Consider the following 26250-nt stretch of genomic DNA (forward strand, 5'->3'; position numbering starts at 1 on the left):
ACACACACACACTTACCCAGTCAGCTGTCGACTGTGTCTGATGTCTTTTCTGACTTTGTACCCCCTGTATGCTGTAACACAAATATTCACATGACTGAATTCATTATTAAATAACATCACATTATACCACAGGCTCAAAATACGATACAACTAAGCATGAAGATCATAGCAGCTATTATGAAGCCACATCCATCATAACCCATGATGATATTTGCCTCAGAAAAGACCACTAATAAAAAACAGCCACAGATGACTATGAAAAACATCACTCCTTCACTTCTTGCTTGTGCTTAGATATGGTTGCGTTGGTAGCAATGAATGTTAATGAATTATAATTTGTTAGTTATCAATAAATGTAGCTTTGATTCTGAAATTCTGTTACATATATTTAGATAGGTCGTTTGCTCATTGTGGTATTTTATTCTAAACATCCATTTAATTGTTTCTGGTTAGAATGAAGTCTGAGTGAATAATTAGCATTTTATCACTTGAACAAATGAGTGTAAACCTCCAAACACATGAAACAGCAGCGCTCTTTATTTATTCAATGAGACGGACAATTAAAACTCCACACTTTACGCTTTAATCCGAGCAGCGGTGGGGTTTATAAGAGTGCATCTGTCTATTGTTTGTCTTGTGTGTTTCAGCGGGTGTTGGGATTATGCTCAGCCCAAATGTGAATTATAGGGTGCTTGGGAGGCTGTGACCCCTTTAAATGAGGTCTAGACCCTTTCACAATTAAATTATCAGGAGGACCTAGTCAAATGTCACTTTTGTCATTTCATTAGTATTTAACAAATTAGCTGCTATTTTAGCAAAAAAAGATGGCCCACCTTTACACCGACGCACATGTGGACAAACATTATACCACCTGCACCAGTAAACACGCTGTGAGAGAAACAGACAGACGTCTGCCAAGAAAGGGAACTGAAGTACTCCAGAAGAGGAGAGCAGAACAATAGCATCACTCCTCCTTCTCCTTCCTCCCCCCGGACCTCTGCCCCCGCCCCCCCAAGCCCTCAAAGGACGAGCGCGACGATGGAAACGTGCCCCGAGAAGGTTAATATGGAGCTTTGATCTCCGTCAGGCCACACCGAGTAAGAATTCATTTACATTTCAGATGAAAAGAGTGACAGTATAAAAAGCCATCTTGTTTCTGGTATGTGAGAGTCTGTAATGGGTCGGGAATCTGAGAGAGGAAGTGGCAGGGAACAGAAGGGGGGGGTCACCCTCACCCCTCCTCTCTCCTCTGCTGTCTGCACTGGGAAACAGATGAAAGTAATGAGAGAAGCTAATACTTCATTCTACTGAAACATGGGGACCAAATGCTGTGACCCAAACTTTCAAAAGAGACACATTATTCATTTATTAGCACTGTTTCATGGGATTGTTTGTTGATATAAAAAAGCCACTTTGTGAAAATACTGAAGTTTTGTTTGAAAAAAAAAATATGATGCATAAATGTTTAGACTTTGCTATATTTACCATCTCCATTAGTGGTAAATATATTTTGTACTATTGTCTGGTGTTTAAGAACTAAATAAAATGGATATTCTGAATCTATCCTACTTGTATCTATAAATGAAGAGCTCAGATGCAAAAGCTTCTAAGTGCATCTGACATAATTTCTTGCAAATTAGCATTTTTTAATCAGGTTCACCTGTTGTGTCGTCACACACTTCCTTCTGCCTTATCAGACTTTTCTTAATGACCGCGTTGCATTGTGGTTAATGTAGTCTCATTTCCGTCTCAGGTTCATGTTTTATGTAAAGGTTATTAGAATGTGATTACATTGCCTTATTTTCACAAATAGGCATCTCACTTCAGGCATTTCATTGGTATTTAACCACTTTGACTGTCTTTAGCTGCAAAACCCTCTAAGTACATGCAAAAATCTCAACTACTAAAGTCTCTCTTCTGTCTACTGCCCTTTCTGAAAAAGGTAAAACGCTCAAAATTCGGTCAATATCCTAAAATATTCAGTTAATATTATTATATTTAACCTCCGTTTACCATGTAAACAGCTTTGTACATCAATGTATGTGCACCGTTGTTCATCCAATTAATCTTCTGTGGACTTAGAAGACTTTGCTACTAAATCATTGTGGTATTTAACAAATTCTGCCAACAACACAATATTTATGAATGGTGTTACGCCAGGATTAAAAGCTGAACTATTTGATGAACATATAATACAAGCTGAGAGCATTCGGTTAACATCATCATCATCATCCCATTTTTGACGGGGGTGGTGTTTAGCGCCTTTTGCATCTGAGCTCTTCAAATATACTCATGAATAATCCTGAAAGATGGTCTTCAGAGATGTTTACCTGACTGGATCTGCACAGCGGCCTGATCACGCTCTCTTTTTATCAGCTTCAGATTTTGACGGGCCACGTGACCCCTCCAGGCTAGAGAGAGAGAGAGAGAGAGGGAGAGAGATATCAAATGGCATGACAACACAAACACAACACAGATACTAAAATACATCAAAATAGCAATGATGATCCAAAGTGGTCCTGGATTCATCAAAGCAGTGTAACGCACACACATCTGCTATACTTACATTTAAGTTGTAAGGTATGATAGACTGCATTCATTTCTTAAAATTATTTAAATTCATGCTGTTGTCATTAATTCATTAAATATTTTCATTGAGAAATTCTGCAGGAACCTGGAGTTTTTGACACTTGGATATACCCACACTCTCAGAAAAAGGTATAAAAGCTGTCAAAAGACAAAAATTACACATTTGTACCAAAAAAGTCTATATTAGTAACTCAAAAGTACATATTGGTGCCAAATGTATTTTTACAGTGGCAAGAAAAGAACCCCTAGGAATGAACTGGTTTTCTACAGTGATTTGGCATAAAATGTAATCTAATCCTCATCTAGGTCACAACAACAAACAAACACAATGTGCATAAGCTGACAACGCAAATAATTCTAGTTTCTTTCTAGTTTCTTTTTTGGAACAGCCATTAAACATTTACAGTTCTGGAGAAAAATGCAAGCGAACCCTTGGATTTAATAGCTTGTTGATGCTCCTTTGGCAGCAATAACTTCAAGCAAACACATTCAGTAATTTTGAATCAGACCTGCACATCATTCAGAAGGAATTTTTCAGGAATTTTCAGGCTCACAGCAATGTTTTTTTGTGAGAGCAGCGGCTTCTAGGAAGGGTATCTACAGTGTTAATCTGTCTCCATTTATAAACAATTTGTCTAACAGTCGACTGATGGATGTCTTAACATTTTGGTATTGTTTTGTATACCTTTTTAGCCTTATGGAGTGCAACAACTCTTGATCTGATATCTTTAGAGAGATCTTTCTTGCGAGGCATGGTTCAAAAAGCTGATGCTTCTTAAAGGGACACTCCACTTTTTTTGAGAATAGGCTTATTTTCCAGCTCCTCTAGAGTTAAACATCTGAGTTTTACAGTTTTGGAATCCATTCAGCCAAACTCCGGGTCTTTTAGCATTGGTTAGCATAATCCATTGAATTAGACCATTAGCATCGTGTTAAAAAATGAGTTCCAAAGAGTTTCGATATTTTTCCTTTTTAAAAGTTGACTCTTCTGTTGTTACATAGTGTATCGACAGATAATTTATATTAGCCAGCGCCCGAAAATATTCCTTAGCTAGCTAGCATTGAAAGGACTGCACCCATGGTACGACAGCAAAGTCCTTGATTATTACGCAGGAAGGAATGAGAGTAAAGTTCCTAGCCAGAAACCTTAAAATGTTTGAGGGTCTTTTTATCAATCAAAATAGTACTAAACCACACATTTGAACTTGTTTTATTTCTGACATTAATTAGCTTTCATTAAGGTAATTAGTCTATGGGTTCACTTACATTTTCCCTAGCACTGTGGATGTTTAATGGGTGTTTTCAAAAAAGACACAAGAAACTAGACTTGTGTTTGTCTATTGTTGTGACCTAGATGAGGATCAGATCACATTTTATGGCAAATCACTGTAGAAAACCAGTTCATTCCTAGTGGTTCACATACTTTTTTGGGCCACTGTATATGTACTTAAATTGTACTGCCCCCAGTGACAGATTTCGTTCCTTTTTTCTGAGAGTGCATTTTAGCACTGACTAGTTATCATATAGTAAGACACATGGTTACTAGAACGTATGTTACGAATGTAATGGTCTGATTATTATTTTTATAGTTAGTATTTTATTTATTTAATAATTTTCCTGAAATCTGTGATTTCTTCATTTTTTATACAGAGTTGTTATTTATGTCTCTATAATATTCTAAAATATATATTTTTATAAAGCTGCTGCAATACAAAACTGCACAAAGTAATAAATAGAACTATATAATAATAAAGCTATTTATAATAATAAAATAAAAAAAATGATAATAAAGCCAGCCTCACAATGACTATACTGACAATATTGTATAATCTTTAGTTTTAATAAAAGCAGTAGTACAACACCACATAATAAAAATATTATAGTTTTTACTTTTGTATTGTATTACAGAACAGTTAGTTATTATTAAAGCTTCATTTTATCAAACAAACTTATTATTTTTTCATCACAGTTTTTCTCCTAGAAGATATGCTGTAGGTCCTGAAATAAAAACAGTTGTGCAACAAAAACAACAGCGCTACACAAAGAACCAAAACCAAAACTATTCATTTTATCCATAATATTCATCTAAAAAGCAGACACTTGTTATCAGAAGAGTGGAGGTAACAAACACCTGACTGTATGACAATGGCTCCATTGTTGCGTTTTTCTCTCTCTCTGCGATAGCGTCGAGCTCCAATCCAGCCCTTGGTGTAGGCCTGCATCAACACCACCCGAGCGATCACCTCACGCAAAATCAGATTGAGCTGCTCCACGTGATAGTACTTCAAAAACACCTGTCCCACATAAAGATATGATGAAAAAAACATATATACACAGCACGCACAATGAACACGCAATCTTTGTGTGTCTCTGGGGAAGAGAAAAAAATCTAGGGGTTTATGAAGATAAAAACATGATTCTTTTGAACTATTTCTTTTCCAGGAGTTGCAGATGCCATCCACCTGTATAATCACAGATAACTACTCAAACTTCTCGTAGACAGAAAAACATGAGCGAGTGACGTAGATGTAAAGAAATCTGACACCTTTGTATTTTGGGTAACACTTTCTTTACAGCATGTTTTACTTTATATTAAACTATGCTGATTTAAAAACCTTTGCTTCTGACCCCTCTGAACTTCACTCAAGATTTAGGATTTATTTATGTCAAATACTGTTTAAAACCGTTCAATGCATCTCTATCATAGAAAATGTGTTTCTAGGACCAAGAACCAGAATTTCAGGGGCCTACGGGTCCGATAATGTGTAGTGTAATATATAAATTACTCTAAATTACAAAGGCCTTGATGTGATATGTTGGTTTGGCTATGTAACACCATTGTCAGTTTTTAATTTGCTGTTCAGTTTAGTAAGTGGAAATGTGGATATGATCTGAGAACGCTACATTCCCTCAGCTCAGCACCAAAACCACATCCATTGGGCTGTTTTAGTGAAGTCAAACAGATGCCTGTACCTTGGTTTTGCCAATGACCCAGTTGTCGAGTTTGGCCTTCTGTAGTATAATGATGGCGTTTTCTTTACTGCCCTCTGGCATCTGATGAGCACGAAACGACAGGTAGTAATACCTACAGGAAATTAAGATCATCACAGTCAAAATCAGAGGTTTACATTGGTAAAAAATTAGATGAATGCATCAGATCGAGTTATTTTCTCAAGTTTTTTTTTAAATCTGCTTTGAAATAGTTGTCCTGTCATTGCTTTGCTATTATCATATTGGCCGCTTATGTCTTCTTTGGGCTTCAAAGTTATCGTCTCCAACGTAAATCTCTGTTCTTGGACTAAAACACACAGTTTACTGTGATTGGTGATGTTGACAAGACCGACATTATCATAATTCATCCCTCTTCGGACTCACAGTCTGTAAATTAACTCATGTTAGCATTGCATTGTGAGCGAATGTTTCAAACATGATAAGGAGCGTCACATTTCCGGCTGATGTCAGAGGTATTCAGACCAATCACAACGAAGCGATTAGCTGGCCATTCAGGGACACAGAGCTTTTCAAAACCATGTGAAGAGAGTGAAATCTGGGGCTACAAAAATGTACAGTTTGTTGAAAATAATGTGTTTTTAACCATAAACCACGCAAACACATTGTATTATACCAAATACACAAAATAAGTTTTTTAAGCAATGAAATAGGTGCACTTTAAGTTACCTTCCAGACGCGTAACTCCGACAACGCGTGTGCGTCCGATAAAACCATCTACAGTATACACGTATTGCGTTAACGCTACAGTGAGATAAAAATGCTAAACAAGTTTTTAATCAGCAGGTTGTAAAGTGATGTGATATTGAAGATGAGAGTAATAAATGCACACAGACAGTAGGTGGCGTTATGTGGTCTCGACACATGCATGCCATTAAAAATACAAGGCACGGTAAAAAAAAACATGCTTAATGTGAGTTCACCCTAAGCATTTTCACATTCATGCTAAATTCAAGACTTTTTAAGAAGTAAAATAAATCTTTGGAGCACCAGAATACAAATGTAAAGTTTTAGCTCAAAATACCATATAGATAATTTATTATAACATGTTAAAATTGACACTTTGTGGGAGTGAGCAAAAATGCGTTTTGGGTGTGTCCTTTAAAATGCAAATGAGCTGATGAAATTCAAACACTGATCACAACGATGGTGGTTTGTTGCAATTGAAACTCAATTTTGCTGTCAATTATTTTCTCTATCTCTCTTTCTCTCTACACTAAATGCTAGTGCTGTTGTTGAATGGTGCAGATTAAGGGGTGGTATTATTATAATAAGAGCTCCTTATGACATCATAAGGAGAGCCAAATTTCAAAGACCAATTTTTTCACGTGCTTGCAGATAATGGTTTACCAAACTAGGTTACTGGGTTGATCTTTTTCACATTTTCTAGGTTAATAGAAAAACTGGGAACCCAATTTAAACATGAAAAAAAGTCCGATTTTCATGACATGGTCCCTTTAAGACTTGCAGTGGATAATTATCGCAATTGACCTTATTGCATATGCAATTCTAGGAGTTTCACTTTCAGACGCAAAATTTGTGGGAGATTATTTAAATGATTCATTTACTAATGTTTGCATGTGTGATATTACTGGTATTTGCGCCATTATTTAACGGCAATAAAAAGCATGTCTTAAATCATTTTGCGCTTGAAATGACTGCAATTGTTGCTAGAAAAAGCATCATGGAGCGCATGAGAGAAGGCAGAGGATTTTTTTTACACATGACAGTTTATTTGGAATGCCAGAGTAACATATTAGTCAAAAATATTGTTTGCCAAGCCATGTTCATTTTTTGTTTGCTGAAGGAAATAAAAGAAGAGCCACTAGGAGAAGTCACACAATAGCTGGTGTTTCAAAATGTCTTGTAAACCTTCATCTTTGTCTTCCCATTCCTTTCTTTGTACTTTGTTAGCTGGGATTACACATCCCAAATTTCAGGTCACATGTCTGTGGTGCTGAACTCAAGTGCATCATGCATTAGTAGATCACGCGCACCTGCAGGACCATCAGCTCTGCTTATTTGCAACCCTGAACTAATAAATCTGAAAATCAGCTGTTGCACCTGTGTAACTTCATTTGCGCCTTTTTAATAAATACATTTTTTTTGGAATTGCACCCTCATGGTAATTTCCCCCGTTTAGTAAATCTGGCCCTAGATATGTTTTATCGGTAAGTTTTCTTGTTACACTAAATATTAAGTGTCACCCATCTGTCTAATAAACAGATAAATATGGGGTCATTGTTCATTTGTTTGTCTAGTGGCCCTTCTGTTATACTTCTGAAAATACCTGCCTATAAGGAAGCTGACGTGAATCTCATAAAAGAAACCTCAAAGAAACTCCTGAAGCTGGCGCTTGATCCCTGCGTATTTACTCACTCTGAAGAGGAAGCAATCTGCCTTTGTGTTCAAGAGAAAAGTCTGCCTTTTATTCTGCTGAACCGTAGCCCTTCATAATTATACTTCTGATAGCTGTTATGTCTGACAGAAAATACAATGAGCACTCCTTCACAACATCAGAAGAGGTTTACGTTTGAATTCATCTTTTCACACAGAAGCCGGTTTTACAGAGCCAGCATGCCAGCGTAGATCATGCAGGAAGATCTCTAGACATTGTCTGACCAACTAAATGCAAACAGACTCTGAACGGTCACACTGTTTTTGTTAAAGTTGTTGGAAAGGTCTGGGGAAAACATGGATAATCAGGACACTTCTGTGATCAAAAGGATGACAGAAAAATCTGAGAGAGCCTTGCGTTTGAGCGCTCCCTCAGCGGCACTGAGAAATTGTCTGGGATGCTTATGTAAAAGAGATGACCTACATGTCCGGCATCTTGCGGTCCACGAGAGAGACACTGAGATGGGTTGAAAGACGAGGAGAGAAAAAGAAGTTCATGGAGAAAAAAATGTGATTCCCCAAGCCTTAAAAAAGTAAATTTCAACCAAGAATTTTCTCAGTACTTGGAAACTTTCACCGGATCCGCTCCGCCCCTTTATAAAGTACCACTTCACTTAATTACCCGACCAGAGCCTAATTTAGTATCACTTGTATTCTCAGAGGGTTTAAGGCCCATTATTGATAAAATTATACTCTTCTTTCATAACTGCCAAAATATATAGATAACAAACCTGCCATGTGAGTTTCCCAGGAGCTTTAGGAAGCACCAGGAGGAGGTGGGTTTATTCAATGTGCGCTCATAGATCCGTCTCCAGGCTTTGATCTTTCTAATTGTCTGTCTGTCTGTCTTTCTTCTTTTCTTGAAGCCCAAGAGTTCTGTCTAATTAAATCTAATAACATTCCTGTAGTCCAGTCGGAATGCCTGGAATAATGTAATTTTTGACTGCATAACTCATGAAGTCTGAGTTTTTTTCTCTACAGCAAAATTATTTATTAGTAATCGATCTTATTACCGTATAATGAAATGTAAAGAATTGATCTTGAAGTGGTGTGAGAAAAACATTTCAAAATTTGCAACAATTAAAAAAAAACATTTAAACAAACATTTTAATTTATTAATCAACCAGAAATTTTTATTTTAACTTGACTCTTCCTGTGAATGTTGTTATGTGCTGTCGTTTCTAGTCTCTCTACTCCTGCTCATGTATTGTCTGATGTTCATTGTTTCTCAGGCCCAGTGTATTGAGTAAGATGGTCTTTCTGTGACCACTGCATTGTTCTGCATTTGTTTTTTTACCTGTTTACAAACTCCTGGATTGGAATCCTGTGAGAGTAGCCCTGCCGCCGGATGTTGACGGTCTCCAGGATACCAGTGTAGCGCAGCTGAACCATCACACGCTCCTTACTGAAGCACAGAGCCTGACGGTCATCGTTGGGTTTGATACAGCGGACGAAATGAGGTGTGCCCACAACCATCTTAGACAGCAGGTCCATAAGAGAGTACTGAAAAAAGAGACGTACACATGAACAAACAATTACATATGACTAGTGCTGGATCAAATCTGCTTTTTCATTTATAATATAAAGCAACATATATACCTTTTTTCGTATTCAGAGAGAATTATGTGACGTGCGCAGTACTCACTCTGAAATAAGACGCCACTGTCTGTCTCCGCATGTTAGTGGTTTCCTCTGGGTGACGCATCATTTCCATGGTGTCCACCTGAACACACACAAACACACATTTGTCTCAAAATGTAAATATAATTACTATTATTATAAATATTATAATACATAACTTTGTGTATATACAAATGCCACTAACAATAATGATACAAAAAATATTATATCAATATTTTTGGCGGAACCATTTGGCGGATATCCTTTACGCAGCAGTTAGCAGCGATTCTTCAAAGTAGTTACATGAGCATCACAAAAAGTAAATGAGCTGAAACGGAAAATATATATTTTCCTATATGCTGCTTCTGTAAAGGTTACGGCAGCATGCGAGTAATTAAAACTCAATTTCATTGGCATTCTCAAAATGTCGTTCAATTTGTTTTTATCCAAAAACATCCTTGTGTTCACTATAATCTAGTGAAATTAAATCTAAGACCTTGCCCAACTCTAAATTGTAAGGAATTTATATCTTTGAGTTCATGGTAATGCTTTACATGAAGGTTTGAAATTAATATTTATTAATAAATGCTGTATTAGTGAAGTTCATTATTAGGTTCATGTTAAAATGACCTGATCATGTCAAAGATCATGGGTGGGGAAAGATCTTAACAGAACGTAAAGTGTTTTATGCATCCTACTCCTTCCTCAAATGCAATGTGCAGTAAACGCAAAAGTGCCCAAAAGACAATGAGATTGAGTGTTTTCTCCTCTCTTTCTCAACTCCTTAAAATATATGCAACATTAATGTTAATATGGGTAAGTTTCTTAAAAAAATTAAAACTGAGCAATAGTGGAGATAATTGCATTTTTGTAAAGGATTTTGTTAGAGATCAGATACAGAGCGATGATTAACACATACACTTAGTTTTAACTGTTGAGTGAACGCTTTAATGTTTTAAAAGTTGTGTAAGACCAGTACCTAGTGGATAATAGCGGAAATAAGGATTGCCGTAAACACTCGTCATTGGCAGGGAAGCATTTTCTCTTAAAGCTCTACTGTGTACTTTATTTAGTTAATTCTTAACAAAAACCCATGTTTTCTTTCAAAAGTATGTGCTCATTCATGTGTAATTACTTCCCACCCACTAATCAAAGTGTTCTCGTAAGTGTAGAATCTGCTATTTAAAATGCATACCGTCGAAGCGCTCTCTGGCTGAATCCATGTTGTGCCTCCATCTTTGAAATACATTCGCCGACGAGGGACATTCCTGAAATTCAAGCTCCGCCTTTCGCGCTTTCACTCTACACTCATGCTGGCCGATAGCTGAAGCCTCCGGAGGTTGCATGTGTAGGCGGTATACGTCATCAAGACAGTCTTATTTCAGAATATTAACAATTATAAAGCTGACAATTATTCTTAGTTAATTGTAAATTGATGTAATATGCGTATGACTTGCGAATGTAATGCTCAGTTTATTTAAATAAACCAGGCTTGATGACGTATCCAGCCTGTGACCTGCGTAGCTGAATCCTTCGGATTTTACAACAACCGCACACCGTGATGAACCTGCGATCTAATGCTTTGATTTGAAAGCCTGTTGAAGACATATTCTCGAGGACATTAAAACAAATCGCCAAGGATGAGAAACGGGGATTTTAAACGACAACGTGACAGGGAAAACATCAAGACCAAAGTCACTATTGGAGTTAGTTTTCCAAGATGGGGCTCAAGGGACACTGAAGTTGCACTTTCTATATTCTCCACAGGTAATTCAGCATATTCGTTTACATCTATACAGTCCATGTTGTAAACTTGAAGTTTTATAGTTCCTTGGCTAACTTTAGCATGATTATGCATAACACTTGTTAGTGTAAACATGCATGTGGTTTAATGTGTTCGAACAGACATACGCCGTCTCTCCGCCCATTTATGTAATCTGAGGTACTGAGATAAATGTTTTTCATCTTTTCTGACCTCTAGCACAAACACACAGTGACAGCGCTATTTTTAGCCTTTCATTGATAAAAGCGTCTGATCTGCGCGTCTTTCGTTTCATTTTACAAGCGTGTGAAAGTTGCGCGATCTTTTTTCACCAATCTGAGAGAAAGGTCTTACATATACACGGACATGTAACGTTTACTTAAAACATAAGCATTGTACTCTGACATAATGTCTGACATAATACTCTGATAAAGTGAAAGTTGCGCGATCTTTTTTCACCAATATGAGAAAAAGCACTTACATATACACGGACATGTAACGTTTACTTAAAACATAAGCATTGTACTCTGACATAATGTCTGACATAATACTCTGATAAAGTGAAAGTTGCGCGATCTTTTTTCACCAATATGAGAAAAAGCACTTACATATACACGGACATGTAACGTTTACTTAAAACATAAGCATTGTACTTTGACATAATATTAGTTCGCGTCCATTTAAACCCGTCATGGTTGTTTTTTGTATGTGATTTTAAGCGGACATATCATGACAATCAGACTTTTTTCATGTTAAACATAAATCTGTGTGCTTTGATGGATCACAGGCAAAGGACATTGCAAATTGTTCATTTTTTTCTCATTGCTTTTGCTTTGTAGCTACTGGAAGCCATGTTAACCTTGGCATGACACGGCCGGGCCACCGTACGAGTTAAAACGCGTTCCGAATGGGGGGGGGGGCTAGAAAGTAATATTCAGTTGCTTGTCATATAGACTTTCACCGCTAGATGGGAGTAGATCCTACACAGTGGAGCTTTAATTGACCAAATAACTCATCAGTGGCGAGAAAGAGTTAAATACAGGTGATTTATTTAATAAATAATTGCATTAAAATTCTGTAAAAAATTTATTGTTATTTGATATAATAATCTTTTGTGTCCACTCCATTTTATTCCAAAACACGAACTGATTTAGTGAAAAATTCTCTTCAATAACAACATATTACATTTGAAAATGAGTCTGTACGGAATGGAGGAACAGTAACATCTTTAATATTATTCAAAATAAAAGACAAGTACTGTACAAAGTATTAGTCAAACTGTATGTCTATTCCTTAATTGTATTTTATTTTTAATTTGTGTTAAATTTAATGTGTTGTCATTGTTTTAAATGTTTTAGATCTTTCAGTTGATTAAATGTAATGTTACGGGGTTCCACGACCTTCAAGTCCAAAAAAAGTGCGTCCATCCTTCACAAAGTAAATCCAAACGGCTCCAGGATGATAAACAAAGGTCTTCTGAGGGTAATCCGCGCGGTGTTGTTGTAGAAATATCCATATTTAAAACTTAAAACGAAAATAAATACAGGGTTCCTACAGGTTTCTTCAAGTTAAATTCAAGTCTTTTTAAGACCTTTTTAAGACCATTTATATAAAAAATTAATACCCATTTCACATCCCTACCAGCAAAGAAAAACTAAAATCCTTGAACTTGTGTTCATTTATTTTTCCGATGTGAAATGGGTAAAAAGATGATAAGCCAAGCAGGTGTGAAAAAAAAATTTCAGTAGGCCACAAGAAAGTTTGCCAAACAATGTTAAGTTGTTAAGGAATTTCTGAGATTTTCTTTGATTTTTCCCGCTTCTCCTTTGCCTGTTGCTGTGTTGTGTTACAGTCTATGGTTGTGGTGATCTTCATTTACTGAAGGCATCACGTGTTCGCAGTATTTTGTACTATGACCTGGGACTGTGTTGCGTTCTCAATTATTGGATCCGCCACTCTTTATTTATACTACGTTATTAAACAAACAGAGATGCAAACACATGTATGTTCAAAAAAGAGAAAGGTAATCTAAGCCCTCGCACCCAGGCAAATATCCAGATACTTAGGCTACATTGCCACCGACACCTGCCATCCCTACCAAACTAGGTATATAGAGTAAAATGAAATTCGAAAATCAAAAGATGCCAACATTAATTTGGAATATTCAACTTCATTTTTTTATGTTAAACCAAAACTCTTATTGAACTATCTAGCACTTCTTCTTGCTTTACTCCTTCTTCCTCTTCTTCCTGGCCACCTCCTGCAACGTAACCAGGGCCTTCCATCTGGCTGCATTCATTCAAAGCATCACAAAACACTTTACTGTTTTTGCACTGACATATCAAGCAATACTTGTGTAGATGACCCCTTTTATCAAACTCTTTTGAATACAATAATATGTATAGTATATTAATGATAGAAAGTGCAGGTCTAGAGATTATAAATGTAATCGGTGTGTTATGGTTTATGTAGTTTTCTTTCCTTTTTAGATAAAGCAGAAGCAGTAAAAGTGCCTCTTTTAATTCCTCTCTTGCAGATTAAAAGAGCTTTATCCACTTATTATTTTAGATTCAAAAGTCTACTTGCTGTCCCAGTGTTTGGTGACTTTATATTATAGCTTTGCGTTTTTTATATCTAGAGTCAGCTTGAGCTTTGCTCGTGCAATGGGCTTGACATTCACATTTCTTTTTTGCTACTATCTCTGTGATATTTGAGCAAACTTTTTAGATATAAAAAGATGGTTCATTAATAATAATATTATTAAACAAAGGGACGGAGAAAGAAACTGCAGCGCGTGGTCGTGACTTTCAAACCAAGCCAGTAGTTATCGCAATAGAAACGGAGGCACGCAGCTTGAAACTGCACGTGAACTTTAGCGCTGACTGACTCTGATCACAGCCGTTTTCCGATCGCCTCGGGTTTTACACATACTGTTAATCGGACCCGGTCCTCCGTGAAAACCTCTATGCATACAACTCTGCTCAAGTTCAGAAACATGTGACGCTGAACTCGCTTCATGTCGCACCCAATTCATCGAGAAACAGCAGACTCATCGGGAGAGACACGATGTGCTCGCAACCAAAATGCCATTAATAATGAAAAGCCGCAGGCGCCGAAAAGCGATGTATTTGCATCCCTGATTTAATCAAAATGTGGCTGACAAAGAAACTTTTAACGAAAAATACAATATGGAGAAGTTACATACAGCACAATTTTTAAGACCAAGACATCAAAATTTAAGACTTTTTTAAGTCTTTTTAAGGTATTATTTCCAAATTCATAAATTCAATGCTTTTAAGGCTTTTTAAGACCCCGCGGGAACCCTGTAAATACCTTCCGGTAGCGCCGCCATCTTAGACTCCTCTGTACTCAGGAGAGAGTATTAGCGTAAGTGTACGCACTTTTCTTAGTGACGTATGACAAATTCGGAGGGCGGGGGCACAGAGCAGCAGCAGAGTAGCCTCTGTAGGCTGCGTAAGCTCTCATCCTGAATGCGGACGCGACTAATTGGCGGCGTTTGTGTGACAAGACGAAACATTGATATGAGTTTAATGACAATGACTGATTGATACAAAGACACAAAACAAGCAGTTTATATCATGACAAAAGGAAAGATCCACCAGCATGATGGTTTTAGAGAGACTAAAACTACAGAGACGTGTTTGAGAAAAAAATCTAATGTCTTAACAAGGAGAAGAAATGATAACAGCCATCCCTACAACAGATCTCATGACTATATCAAGCTAATAAATCATTTACAGTGAGTCTATACCAGCAAAGTGTGTCTTAATATTCTATTTCATCTGCGTGTGGAGAGAGAGAGAGAGAGAGAGAGAGAGAGAGAGAGAGAGAGAGAGAGAGAGAGAGAGAGAGAGAGAGAGAGAGAGACAGGTGTGTGTGTGATCTTTATAAGAGATGTCTTTGTATCTGAAGACCTGGACACGAGTGAGACACTCCAACTTGTTTTAATAAGACATCTGTCCCACTTTGGCTTACATGCAAAACTTTGTACTGTGTCTCATCTGTGACCAATGCAGTTTAAAAGTGTCTGCAATATTAACTTCAACCAAGTTCTGTGCACCGATGTCTTCTTATGTCTCTCAGATATAGCAGTTAGGACTGTTTCAATCTTATACACAGAACAGACTAAACGGACAAAAGTAAGGATTTATTTCTTAATAAATGTTTAGGTTTTCCACTATAAAAATAAAATTTTAGCAGTAATGTTTATAAAGTCTTTATCTTTCTCTGGCATATTAACAGTGTATAGTCTCTTGTCTAGTGCACCCAAAGTACACTGACACTATTAAAAATCATGATCTTAGTAACACATTTACATATTTCAGTATGCCCTGATGATTGACAGTGTAAACTATGCTGGTGGAATGTTATAATTCAAATTTCTTTTAAAAAGCAAAGGTTAAAAAGGTTACATGGAAGTGCACTTTGTTTTGTTCAATTAGAATATAGACTTCAGCAATGCACCATAGAAGAGAAGAGCAGCGTAGCGTCAACATATGCATTTGCAGCTTATGTTAATCGTTAAAGATATGGGACATAAATGATGTTATTTAATGTTAAACTATGTTAGTGGCACTCTTTGGCATGGCTGGGATTTGAGCATCCACAGTCACAGCGTACATTCAACGTCAGGCGCCATCAGTGTGTGTACATTCAATGAAAATAATGTGTTCGATTTTAAGATACATGGCGCGACGTGACGCAGCACTGCATTTCTCGCCCAGTGTGCAACCTCCTTACGGAAAAATAAAAGCAGTGGACATGCCATAAGAAAACTGATGGCCATGATATGAGTATGGACTATAGTTTGGTGAAATTTAGGTCAGGGTTAGGGCAGACATGTCTTCACAAAAGTTTGTTTTTGTTCTTGTTGATTGTCTAATTGCTTTTTTGTTAATAAACAATGTCAGAATGCATGAAATAGCTTTAAAAAGTGTAAAGTGTAAAGAGAAAAAAGACTCTTACCTTTAACAGGTATTTAGGAGACTGAGGAGAAAAGAATAAAAGTACAAATAAAAGAGTAAAAGAACAGATAAAAGTACAGACAGTGAAGAACAGATAAACATTCTCATGCACACACAAGTTTAGATAAGAAGCCAGGCATGAACAATTACATCACAGTTCAGACTCAGTTCAGTACTAACAGTAAAAGAATATCATGATCATACTGTAGTCATATTATAATAAACATTTGTTTTTGAGTTTATCATTTGCCTACAGTGATGGAGCATCTGTGAGGTTAAAGGTAAGTTTTCGGCATACTTCTGACAATTTCTAGGCTGACTATACATTTAATAAAGAGTTGAAGAGTGTTTTGGTATTGGTTTAAAATCAAAAAGACTTTATTACACAGACTATTTTCTCTTGTGTGAAACAGCATCAGTGTACAGGTTGAGAATACAGACCTTATTCCTTCCACTGTTCAGCTGTGGAGGCAGAGACCTGGATGCTGCTGTTACTCGGGCTCTGGATGTGGCCAAGTTACCTGTTTAGAAGGAAGATATAAAAAACAGATAAATTAGTCCATTCGGGCTCTGTCCACTTTCTTCACATGCCGTATAAACTCATGCCCAGGACTCAGATGTGAAATTTAATACAAAAACTTGTATTGTGCAAGTGTAAATAGGGCATTAGACAAACAGATGCAAACTCTAGCTTGACTATGCAAAAAGCAGCTGTTGCTTAACAATCTCAACGATCCCAACCGAGGCATAAGGGTCTTGTATACTGAAACAATCATCATCTTTACAAAAAAATAAACTTTTAAACCACAACTTCTCGTCTTACACCAGCCATGTGAAGCACCAGCGCAACTTTGCGTATCATGTGAAAAGGTCACGCGTTGTATGTGTGAAACGCATACTGGCAGGCCATTTTAAACAATTATCTGACACAAAGACATTAATTAGTATCATTGCATATACAACAACATCAGAACGGTCCTCTTTCTCCACACTTGTAAATACTGGAGCAGTCGTTTCGTATACATCGTGCGTGACCTTTCGATGTGAATACGTAACACGTAAGGTCATGCTGGTGAATCACAAGGCTAGTGCAAGACAAGAAGTTGTGGTTAAAAAGTACTTATTTTTATTTTTGTGGGCGAAAATGACAATCGTTTCTATAGATAAGATCCTTATACTTTGGTTGAGATCGTTTAGAGCCCTTTGAAGTTGCACTGAAACTGCAGTTTTAAACTGCATCGAAACTGTAAACCATTGAGGTCCACTAAAGTCCACTATCCTAAAAAAAAAAAGTATTTTCAACTGAAGAAAGAAAGACATAAACATCATGGATGACATGGGGGTGAGTAAATTATCTTGGTTTTCTTTTATGAAATGGCTTAATCCTTTAATGGTAACCTAGTATGCTTGTATAGGTGATCTCTGGTAGAGTTCAGTTTAGTTCAAGGGTGTGAAGCAATGTATTGCACGATTACATCCAGCCACATGATGTCACCATGTCCCAAATGACCCAAAAAAATAATTGTGCTTGACTTCATGCAGCACTGTGTAGACTAGGGCTGTGTATATCCAACAATTCCCCGATACGATACGTATCCCGATACAAGGGTCCCGATACGATGCGCATCACGATACAAGACTATTTTGAATTACAGTTTTGTTCAGAATTTAGTAACATTATTATTATTATTTTTATTATTATTTGTTTATTGTACATTGAATAAGCAGTGTTGTAACAGTTGTGTTTATTAGCTATTAGAAATATTTAAAATCCCAGAGTTAGTACTTAACTTATGTTTTTTAAAAGCAGTTTTACAAAGATGGTGCCTTACTCTTGTCTCTCATTATTCTACATCTATGAATATAAACATGCAGTCAGACTTAATACTATTTAATAGAAATCAGATTATTAATGTGACAGTTATAGTTTGAAGTAGCTCTGTATCTCTTCTCTAGACGTACACTTTTCACGTGCAGATCTTTGTCGTGTTTCTTCTCAAATGCGTCAGTACTGTTTTATAAGAGCATGGCTTATAAAGCCCTTTGCAGTAGTATAGGCTAAGATATCTACACTTTCATACTGAACTCATTGACTTTAATGCGCGCGCGAGAGAGAGAGAGCGCGCGAGTACGCGGCTCACTATGCAGACACGTGCGCCAGCGAGACAGACATGCAAAGTGAAAGTATACCCCCCACATTTAACTCTACGTACTCTGCGGGACACATGCGTCCTTTCCATATGGATCACAGATCAACAGCAATTCGTCACGTTACTTTCAAAAGTACATCCGAATCGATACGGAAGGTGCTGTATCGATGCGCGCATCGTCAGGCGTCCATGACGATGTATCATCGTATCGATATTTTGAACACACACAGCACTAGTGTAGACCGACCGGTTTATGACATTAAATAACTGAGAGAGAAACTTAAAAACATATTTCGGTGCAGTCGCTTGTGTGACTTTAATGTTATATGCACTCTAAAAATGGCTGGGTTATTTTTGACCCATAATGGATAAATATTGAATAGAACACGTGCTGGGTTAAAAATGTACCCAATGCTGGGTTATTTTAACCCAACTGCTGGGTTATTATACCCCATGGTTGCATAACAACAAACCAACATAGGGTAATTTTTAACCCAGCACGTGTTCTGTCCAATATTTAACTATTATGGGTAAAAAATAACCCAGCCATTTTTATGGCGCTTTTCCATTGCATAGTACCCCACGGTTTGGTTTAGTTTGGGTCGGGTCAGTTTACTTTTGGGAGCTTTTCCATTGGGTGCAGTACGTAGTACCCGATACTTTTTTTCGTACCACCTCGGTTGGGGTTCCAAGTGACCCGAGCTGATACCAAACGTGACGCGAAAACACTGTAGATCACTGATTGGTCTGAGAGAATCGTCACGTCATCGCTATAATGTAAATATTAGCTTTAGCTTACTGCTAGCTTGCGCTGTCTCAAGCAAACATGTTGTTATCTGTGTTCTGCTATAAGTTTCCAAACACCCTTTTAGCGATGAAAAACATCCGCAGGTTGAGAATCCGGGACACGATAACAGTTTTTTCCAGACTTGCAGTTTGTGGCGGCACATTCGCGACGTGCACGTCCGCATTATATATGCTTTAATGCAACTTGAATGAGGCTCAGCAGAGCGCCGTCGACTGACGCCACGGGTCGGGTGTTTGAACAGAAACTGTCATGTGAGACAGAGGTAGTTATAAACGCGATGTGCAAACATCTATTTGTGGTGGCCAATTTTAATTTTGTGGCAGACTGAGAAATAAATGAATGTATGGGAATGTACAACAACGCTCTCACGTGTATGATGTCACAGCAGTAGGCAGCGTAAATATAACGACACGCCTATAATCCCTCCCACTCCGAAGTGCAGAGGCGATTCTAGGGTCTATGGGGGCCCCAAGCAGAAAATTCCCTGTGTGCAAAACTTCTATACAATGTCCTTTGCTTAACCCACTTTTCTACAGTGCAACAGTTATTGCGAAAGATACATATATACAAGTGTAATCTTCATCATACCTAACATTATTAACATGTTTAGATGCATAAATGGCATAACATGTTTGGAAACAATGACAGCAGAGAAATATTTTCTACATTATACAATGATAGCAATGATTAATAACTTATTTTTACAAGAATGTTTTCAGAAACCAGTCATTTTATGACTGCTATACTAAATAATCTCAGTAAAGTTACTGCTAACTGTTATGTAAGTTAGTGTCCTAGAGTTAAATATTAGTAAACTAAATATTAAGTTCATATCTGAAAATACAGAACAGTATAACACATACATCTGTTGATTTTCTCAGCAACAATGCAATTCTATAGACTTGACAAGAGGTTTTCCAGAGATTTGTTTGATAATGTTTGAGACCTGACAGGGTGAGGATGTAGTTTGTCTTACCTCCCTTAATGAACTCATCATCTCTCCTTTCTGCTTCCCTTTCCCTGCTTTGCACAAAACATTTCTGATGTCCATCTACAGAAGCCAATAATGATCGAGTCAAAATAAGATTAGCATTGTTATTTAGAAACTTCCTTTAGTCTCGTCATGTTTTCATAAGCTTACTCACTCGCGTGGCGTCTTTTGAATGCGGTTGTGCGCGAATGAACGCAAAGACGCGCGCGGGCATGAATATGTGCGTGTACGCGTCATTGCGACTGATTGGTAACTACATTGCATATAGATCCGTTTTTGCCGCGATTGTCTTTGTAAATGATTGCACTAGTTAAAGGCGCTCTAAGCGAATAATGTGCGACGTCACTTCCTGTTGATGTTTGAACTGTTTTCAAACAGACAGAGCGTAGCTAACTCCTCCCCCTCCCCCTCCCTTCCGTGCTTTCATGAACGCGCCCAACCCCCACCCCCAAATCCTTCTTGTCGTTTATTGGCTGGAATACTTTGTTTCGTTTTGTGCTGCTAGGTTTGGCCATTTGTTGATATTGCCGTTTGTGAAGCCTGGGTTGTCTACAGAGATCGCGTTTTTTTACAGTTTGATCAGCGGACAGGCAGCAAGCAGATAGTGAGGAGATGTTTCCGGTATGTAACAAAAAATGTTTTATGGTCTAAAACGCTTCAATTCGCTTAGAGCACCTTTAACTGCTGAAATTTAAACTTGAGATTTACACCGGGGCACACAAGATTTACACTTGGGCACGTGCCTGACTGGAGCTGGACCGGACACATTAAACCACATGTGGGTACGAGGCTGCTCACTTTAGCGCCTTTTTGCGGTTAAATTGTTTTAAATCATTTGAGTGTTAGCATTTGCAAGCCTTTCAAACACGTGCAAATGATAAACTTTTCCTATTTAAATTTGCGTATTAATCTGGCAATCGCAAGCCAAACCGTGGGTCGTGATCCGTACGGATCAACTGCGACAGTCACAGCACGACTGAATGATACAACGTCACCCATTCGCTACGTTCATTTTCGAAACTGGCAAGTTATCCGCCTGGGTTGGATTTTGACTGGGCTAAGCCAATGTCAATCAACATTCCATCCAATCGGAATTTTGATATGCAGTCATGTTGAGTATCTATGTTCATCTACCGGGTGTAGCTGGCCATCCGAGAAACAAACCTGGGGGCCCCCTAGTGGCTCGGGGCTCCAAGCAGTTGCCTGCCTTGCCTGTTGACAAGGTGAGCCTCTGCCGAAGTGATACTAAACTCGATGGAAAAGCTAACCACGCCAAAGTGAGGTGAGCTGACCCGACCCAAACTAAACTAAACCGTGGGGTACTATGCAATGGAAAAGCGCCATTAGAGTGTGCCAATCGGTCTGCGCAGCACCACGTGAAGTCAAACAGACCTAAAAAAATATAATTACAATAAACTCCATTGTGTTGACTCTTAATGAGAGTGTGTGCACTGTGCATATCTCCTGCTTTTTTGTTCAAAACAATCAGACTCGTGTACGGGTCGCTACAGTTATTTACAAGAGACTGTTCAGAAATAGAGGCATCACTGCCACCCATCTGCATCTCTCTCTCACTTTTTCCACTTCCTCTTCTTCCTCTTTAAAACATCCACACTCTTTTTTGGGATATGAAACTGTACTGTTGCATATGCAGCACCGTCTGAGCTTCTCAAAAGTTTCAGCACAAGATGTCCAAATGTTTTCCCTGGCTGGGTCTTCAGAGACTAAACTCTGATTAATGGTACTGAAGGAGCCTTTGAAGCCGGATTGGTGACATCAAAGTGCTAATCCATGGGTGGCAGGAGTTTTATAATGAGTGGGAAGCATTTTAACACGTTTCAAAGGCTCCGGCGCATGAATAAACAATGGCAGCACAGATGTGCCACACACCTTTAGAAAAATACCCACCGCAGAAACATTAAGCAGAGCGCAAGTGTGTGTGTGTGTGCGTGTGAGAGTAAAAATCTGCAGGAACCTCGGGAAATGAAACATCTGTTGTTCTTGTAGTCTGCGCTCCAGTAATACACCACATGACAGATTAGAAAGACTCAAACAAACAAACAATAAGTCAGAAATAAACAATTATCGTGTCTCTTCCAACTGTCGCACCCGTTTGCTAATGACCCTCCCATGTGAATGAATGCATCCACGGCCCTGCATTCAGAAAAGATTATGTTTAATTGCTCTGTCTGTCAGGGATAAATTGAGTTGTTTCAGATCTAACTATAGCTCAGGAATCCCACGCTCCTGCCAATGGGATCAGAAGTGTGGGCTGCTGGGAAATGTTGTCTCTGCTGTTGGTAAAACACTGACACAGCACTGAATGCTGCTCGGTTTTGAAGAAAACACTGCCTCAGATACGCGAGCAAGTAAACCCCACCCACTTATTAACATAGAATTTGCATAAAAGTAGAATTTGAAAATGAAACCATGAAAAAAGAAAACATAAAATCAATACACTTTACATTTTAATTACATTTTTGTCACTATTATTGATTGAATCATTAATTCATTTATTTAAAATTGACAGAAAAAAAACTTCAATATAAACAACTGCGAATGAAAGTGTTTTTAGCACAATATCAGCTTAAAGTCGCAGTAAAATTTTAATGGAAAACTGTAATGTCTTTTAAAATATTGTAGTATTTGTTTATAACAAATTACTTATCTGTGAGCTTCATTATTAAAAAAAAAAATGTGCCCTCATTATATGAGTCAAAATAATAAAAAATGCAAAGCTCCTTCCCTCATCTAAACATTAGGCTTGTTCAAGTTCATGCGGCGCTGCGCAGACCAGTCGACGAGGTTTGCCGCTTGCAGTTGAGGGAGGAGCTGAAGACGGAGCCGTCAAGCCGGACACCTGCTGCTTGCCATAGTGACATGTGCGCCGTGTTTCTTTTTTTTATCGTGAATTAAGTGAATTAGATGGTGATTTTTTTTTGAAACTCCGATGTTAGTTTTGGTTTGTTTTCTTTGTCGCTCCTGCTTTCCTCCTCGAATTTGCCCCATGGAAGAAAAGAAACCCGAAGGAGGACGCAAAAGATATACTTTTTTTTGAAGATACTGCGAAGAGGAGAAATTTGTCAGAAGAACGTAATCTAACCAGAGTCGTTATTGGAGAAACATTTCAACGCTGGAGAATAATGAACAAACAGAGAGGTGTCAAGACAGATGAGCAGTTAATTAATTAAATAATTATTGTTGTACTGTTATGTTATATCGAAGTTGTTCTTGTACTGTAGTTGTAAGGCAGTAACGTTACGTCTTATGTGTTTACTATCATATCATTTCACATAATGGGCCCTGTCTTGCACCCAGCGCAATTGACTTTGTCAGTGACGCATGTATCATTCGTATTTTGCGCCGGCGCACAGCAGGGTTTTTCCCTCCACAGATGCACGTCAGCAAACTAGGGAATGAACTTGCGCTCCCTGGGCGGTTCAGCGCAAAAAGGAGGCGTGTTGCGGCGCAAACCATCTCTTATGCTATTTTTCAGTTTCAAAAAACAATTGCGCTACTAACAAAAAAAAACTAGTCTAAAGTCAGTGGCGCGTTGCGCGTGGTTCATTATGCTATTTTAAGGGCGCATGCTTGACCATAATGTATAGCGTGCACAACGCGCATACACTTTGCTTATCTAATCTACACAGATGCAACAGTTATTTTTGCAAATCATAAATTGTTACACTTAAAAATATTAATACACGAGATAAGGGGAATCATAGTGGTGAGCATTGTGGTGATAGTTTTTATTTATTCTCATGCAAATAACGATTAAAATATTTTCATAACTTTGTTGTGTGGCTGTATTACGTTTATTTTATGTAAATAATAGTTAAAATGTTTTCATAAGAAACCTTAATGTATATGAACTTGATTTGTAAGAGTACTTTGGGGTTGGACCTTGCTTGCGTTTCTTGGGTCCGATTTCAAAGCCCCCAAACCCTTTCAGCGGTGAGGGTGGACGCAGCGATGTCCTCTGCTGGCGTCAAGTCCTGAGGCAGATCCACCTCCCGTTACACGGCATGCCCGATTTATGCTGGCAAGCGTGGGATTCCCCCATACAAGAACGTGGGTCTCCTCGGCTGTAAACCGCTCCTGGCGTGCGCCTGGTAAATCCGTCATAATAATAGCATACCCGCCATGGAACTTGCGCCCTTGCGTTTAAAGGGAATGTTGGCTAGCGTTCTGATTGGTTTATTTGACGTTACGCCCAAACCACACCTATGAATAATGAACCTACTTCAGACCAACCTCTTATTGATTTGCGCCCGGCGCAAGAGTTATTTCTCACGCCGGGAAAATAGCAACAGCGCCCAAGATCCGCCCACAAACTCACTTGCGCGTTGCGCTTTGCACTTGCGTTTCAGATCGTTAAAATAGAGCCCAATGAGTCCACTGATGCGACACAGCATATGCCGGTGGTAAACAAACACTCGTGCACGAGTTTTGGGAGGCATTCCCAAGAAATTCATTTCAAAAACTCAGTAACAGTCTTTGGATTCTCAGACGGCGAAAACATCCTCTTTTGCGCCTTTAAGCGGCTGCTTATGGCCCCATCGCCACTAGGGGTCCCCAAAACTAATGTCCAACGACCACAGACCTTGACCTGTAACATGTTTGGTGTTGTTGATAGATCAACAAGCAAGGATCATGTCTGATCGATGGAAAACTGCCAACAATGACCTATATTACATACTTAGCAAAGCCTACTTGCCCACTAGGCATAGTTAAATGCATTGAACGAAAAATTTAAGAGAAACTTTTCTTTTTTGTCAATTTCTTCAGGCCTATTTCTTAAAGTGCCCGTATTATGAAAAACTCACTTTTTCTGGGTTTTGGGGTGTTATTTTGTGTCTCTGATGCTCCCACACGCATACAAACTTGGAAAAAAATCCATCCATGCTGTTTTGAGTGAGATACAGGTTTCTGAATGTCCTCTGCCTTGAGTCTCAGATTGCGGGAGTTCAAACTCAGCTCCGTTGTGACGTAACAAAAAGTTTCGTCACATTCAGTTTGAATTTTCCCGCCCACCACCCCACTCGCAGGTCTCCACCCACCAGGTAGCTAGAGAGCATAGAGCAGTCACTTGAATGAGACCCTCTGTGCTGTTATCATGTCTCACGGAAATAACAGCGCTATTTGGATATTATGGATTATACTCCCACCTACTTTTAAAAACAAAGTTTTAACGCGTGGTTATTGGAACCCGGAGTAATCTTATATACAGTGTGTTACGACGCAAACAGTCCTCAGATTGTAGGCGATGAGACCTTCATGCGAAATCTGATGTAAACAACAGACTATGTATCTATATTTCACGGATTATAAGCATTTGTGGACAAAAATGGTAATTGGATGTATTTTATTGGACTTTCATGGATCATTCACACATCTGAAACAGACTGGATTCGATTCGCGATCTTTGTATATCAACAAAATAAGGTAAGAAGTCACGTTGTATTTTGCATGTTGTCATCTTCTGTCACAAAATACTACATTTATGATGCTAGAGCTAAAAGCTTTTTGCCAAACTAACCGAGACCGTACGCCCCGGCTTTTCTGACGAGGCGAGCCTCTAATAACTTTACGGTCCGCATAGATATATAAGTTACACGGTCCGGACCTCCCGCTAGCTTCTAGCAATTAGCACGCGGTCCACAAGCAGTATACATCCCCTGCCGGGTCTTAATTTCTGTAATTTGCGAAATTAATGAGTTTGAAAATGTTTTATAATGGGAATATGTTAGCATTGTCCAGGGAAAACGAGTTTATTGTTGTGACTGCTAACGTAACATCACAATTTACTCTGGAATCATTGTGTGTCATGAGTTTCTTCTCCTGTAGTGTACTTATTAGTGATACTTTTCTGCATGATTTGTCTGTTGGCAACATAAACCGTTAATAATAATAATATATAAAATAATAACTCAGTATGG

General features: G+C 38.2%; 1 protein-coding gene across 1 annotated transcript in view; it reads right to left on the bottom strand.

Moving 5' to 3' along the window:
• myo3b (myosin IIIB) overlaps window positions 1–26250 on the bottom strand; it is a 146416-nt gene that overhangs the window by 49715 nt on the left and 70451 nt on the right. The window contains exons 26-33 of the mRNA XM_073811996.1: window positions 16804–16883; window positions 16364–16384; window positions 9641–9718; window positions 9293–9498; window positions 5563–5674; window positions 4721–4883; window positions 2331–2411; window positions 17–71 (exon numbers count right to left, since the gene is read on the bottom strand). Coding sequence (XP_073668097.1) covers window positions 17–71; window positions 2331–2411; window positions 4721–4883; window positions 5563–5674; window positions 9293–9498; window positions 9641–9718; window positions 16364–16384; window positions 16804–16883 — 796 coding nt within the window. The remainder of the gene's footprint in view (window positions 1–16; window positions 72–2330; window positions 2412–4720; window positions 4884–5562; window positions 5675–9292; window positions 9499–9640; window positions 9719–16363; window positions 16385–16803; window positions 16884–26250) is intronic.

This window comes from Paramisgurnus dabryanus, chromosome 15 (genome assembly GCF_030506205.2).
Source record: "Paramisgurnus dabryanus chromosome 15, PD_genome_1.1, whole genome shotgun sequence".
NCBI classification, from domain to species: Eukaryota; Metazoa; Chordata; class Actinopteri; order Cypriniformes; family Cobitidae; genus Paramisgurnus; species Paramisgurnus dabryanus.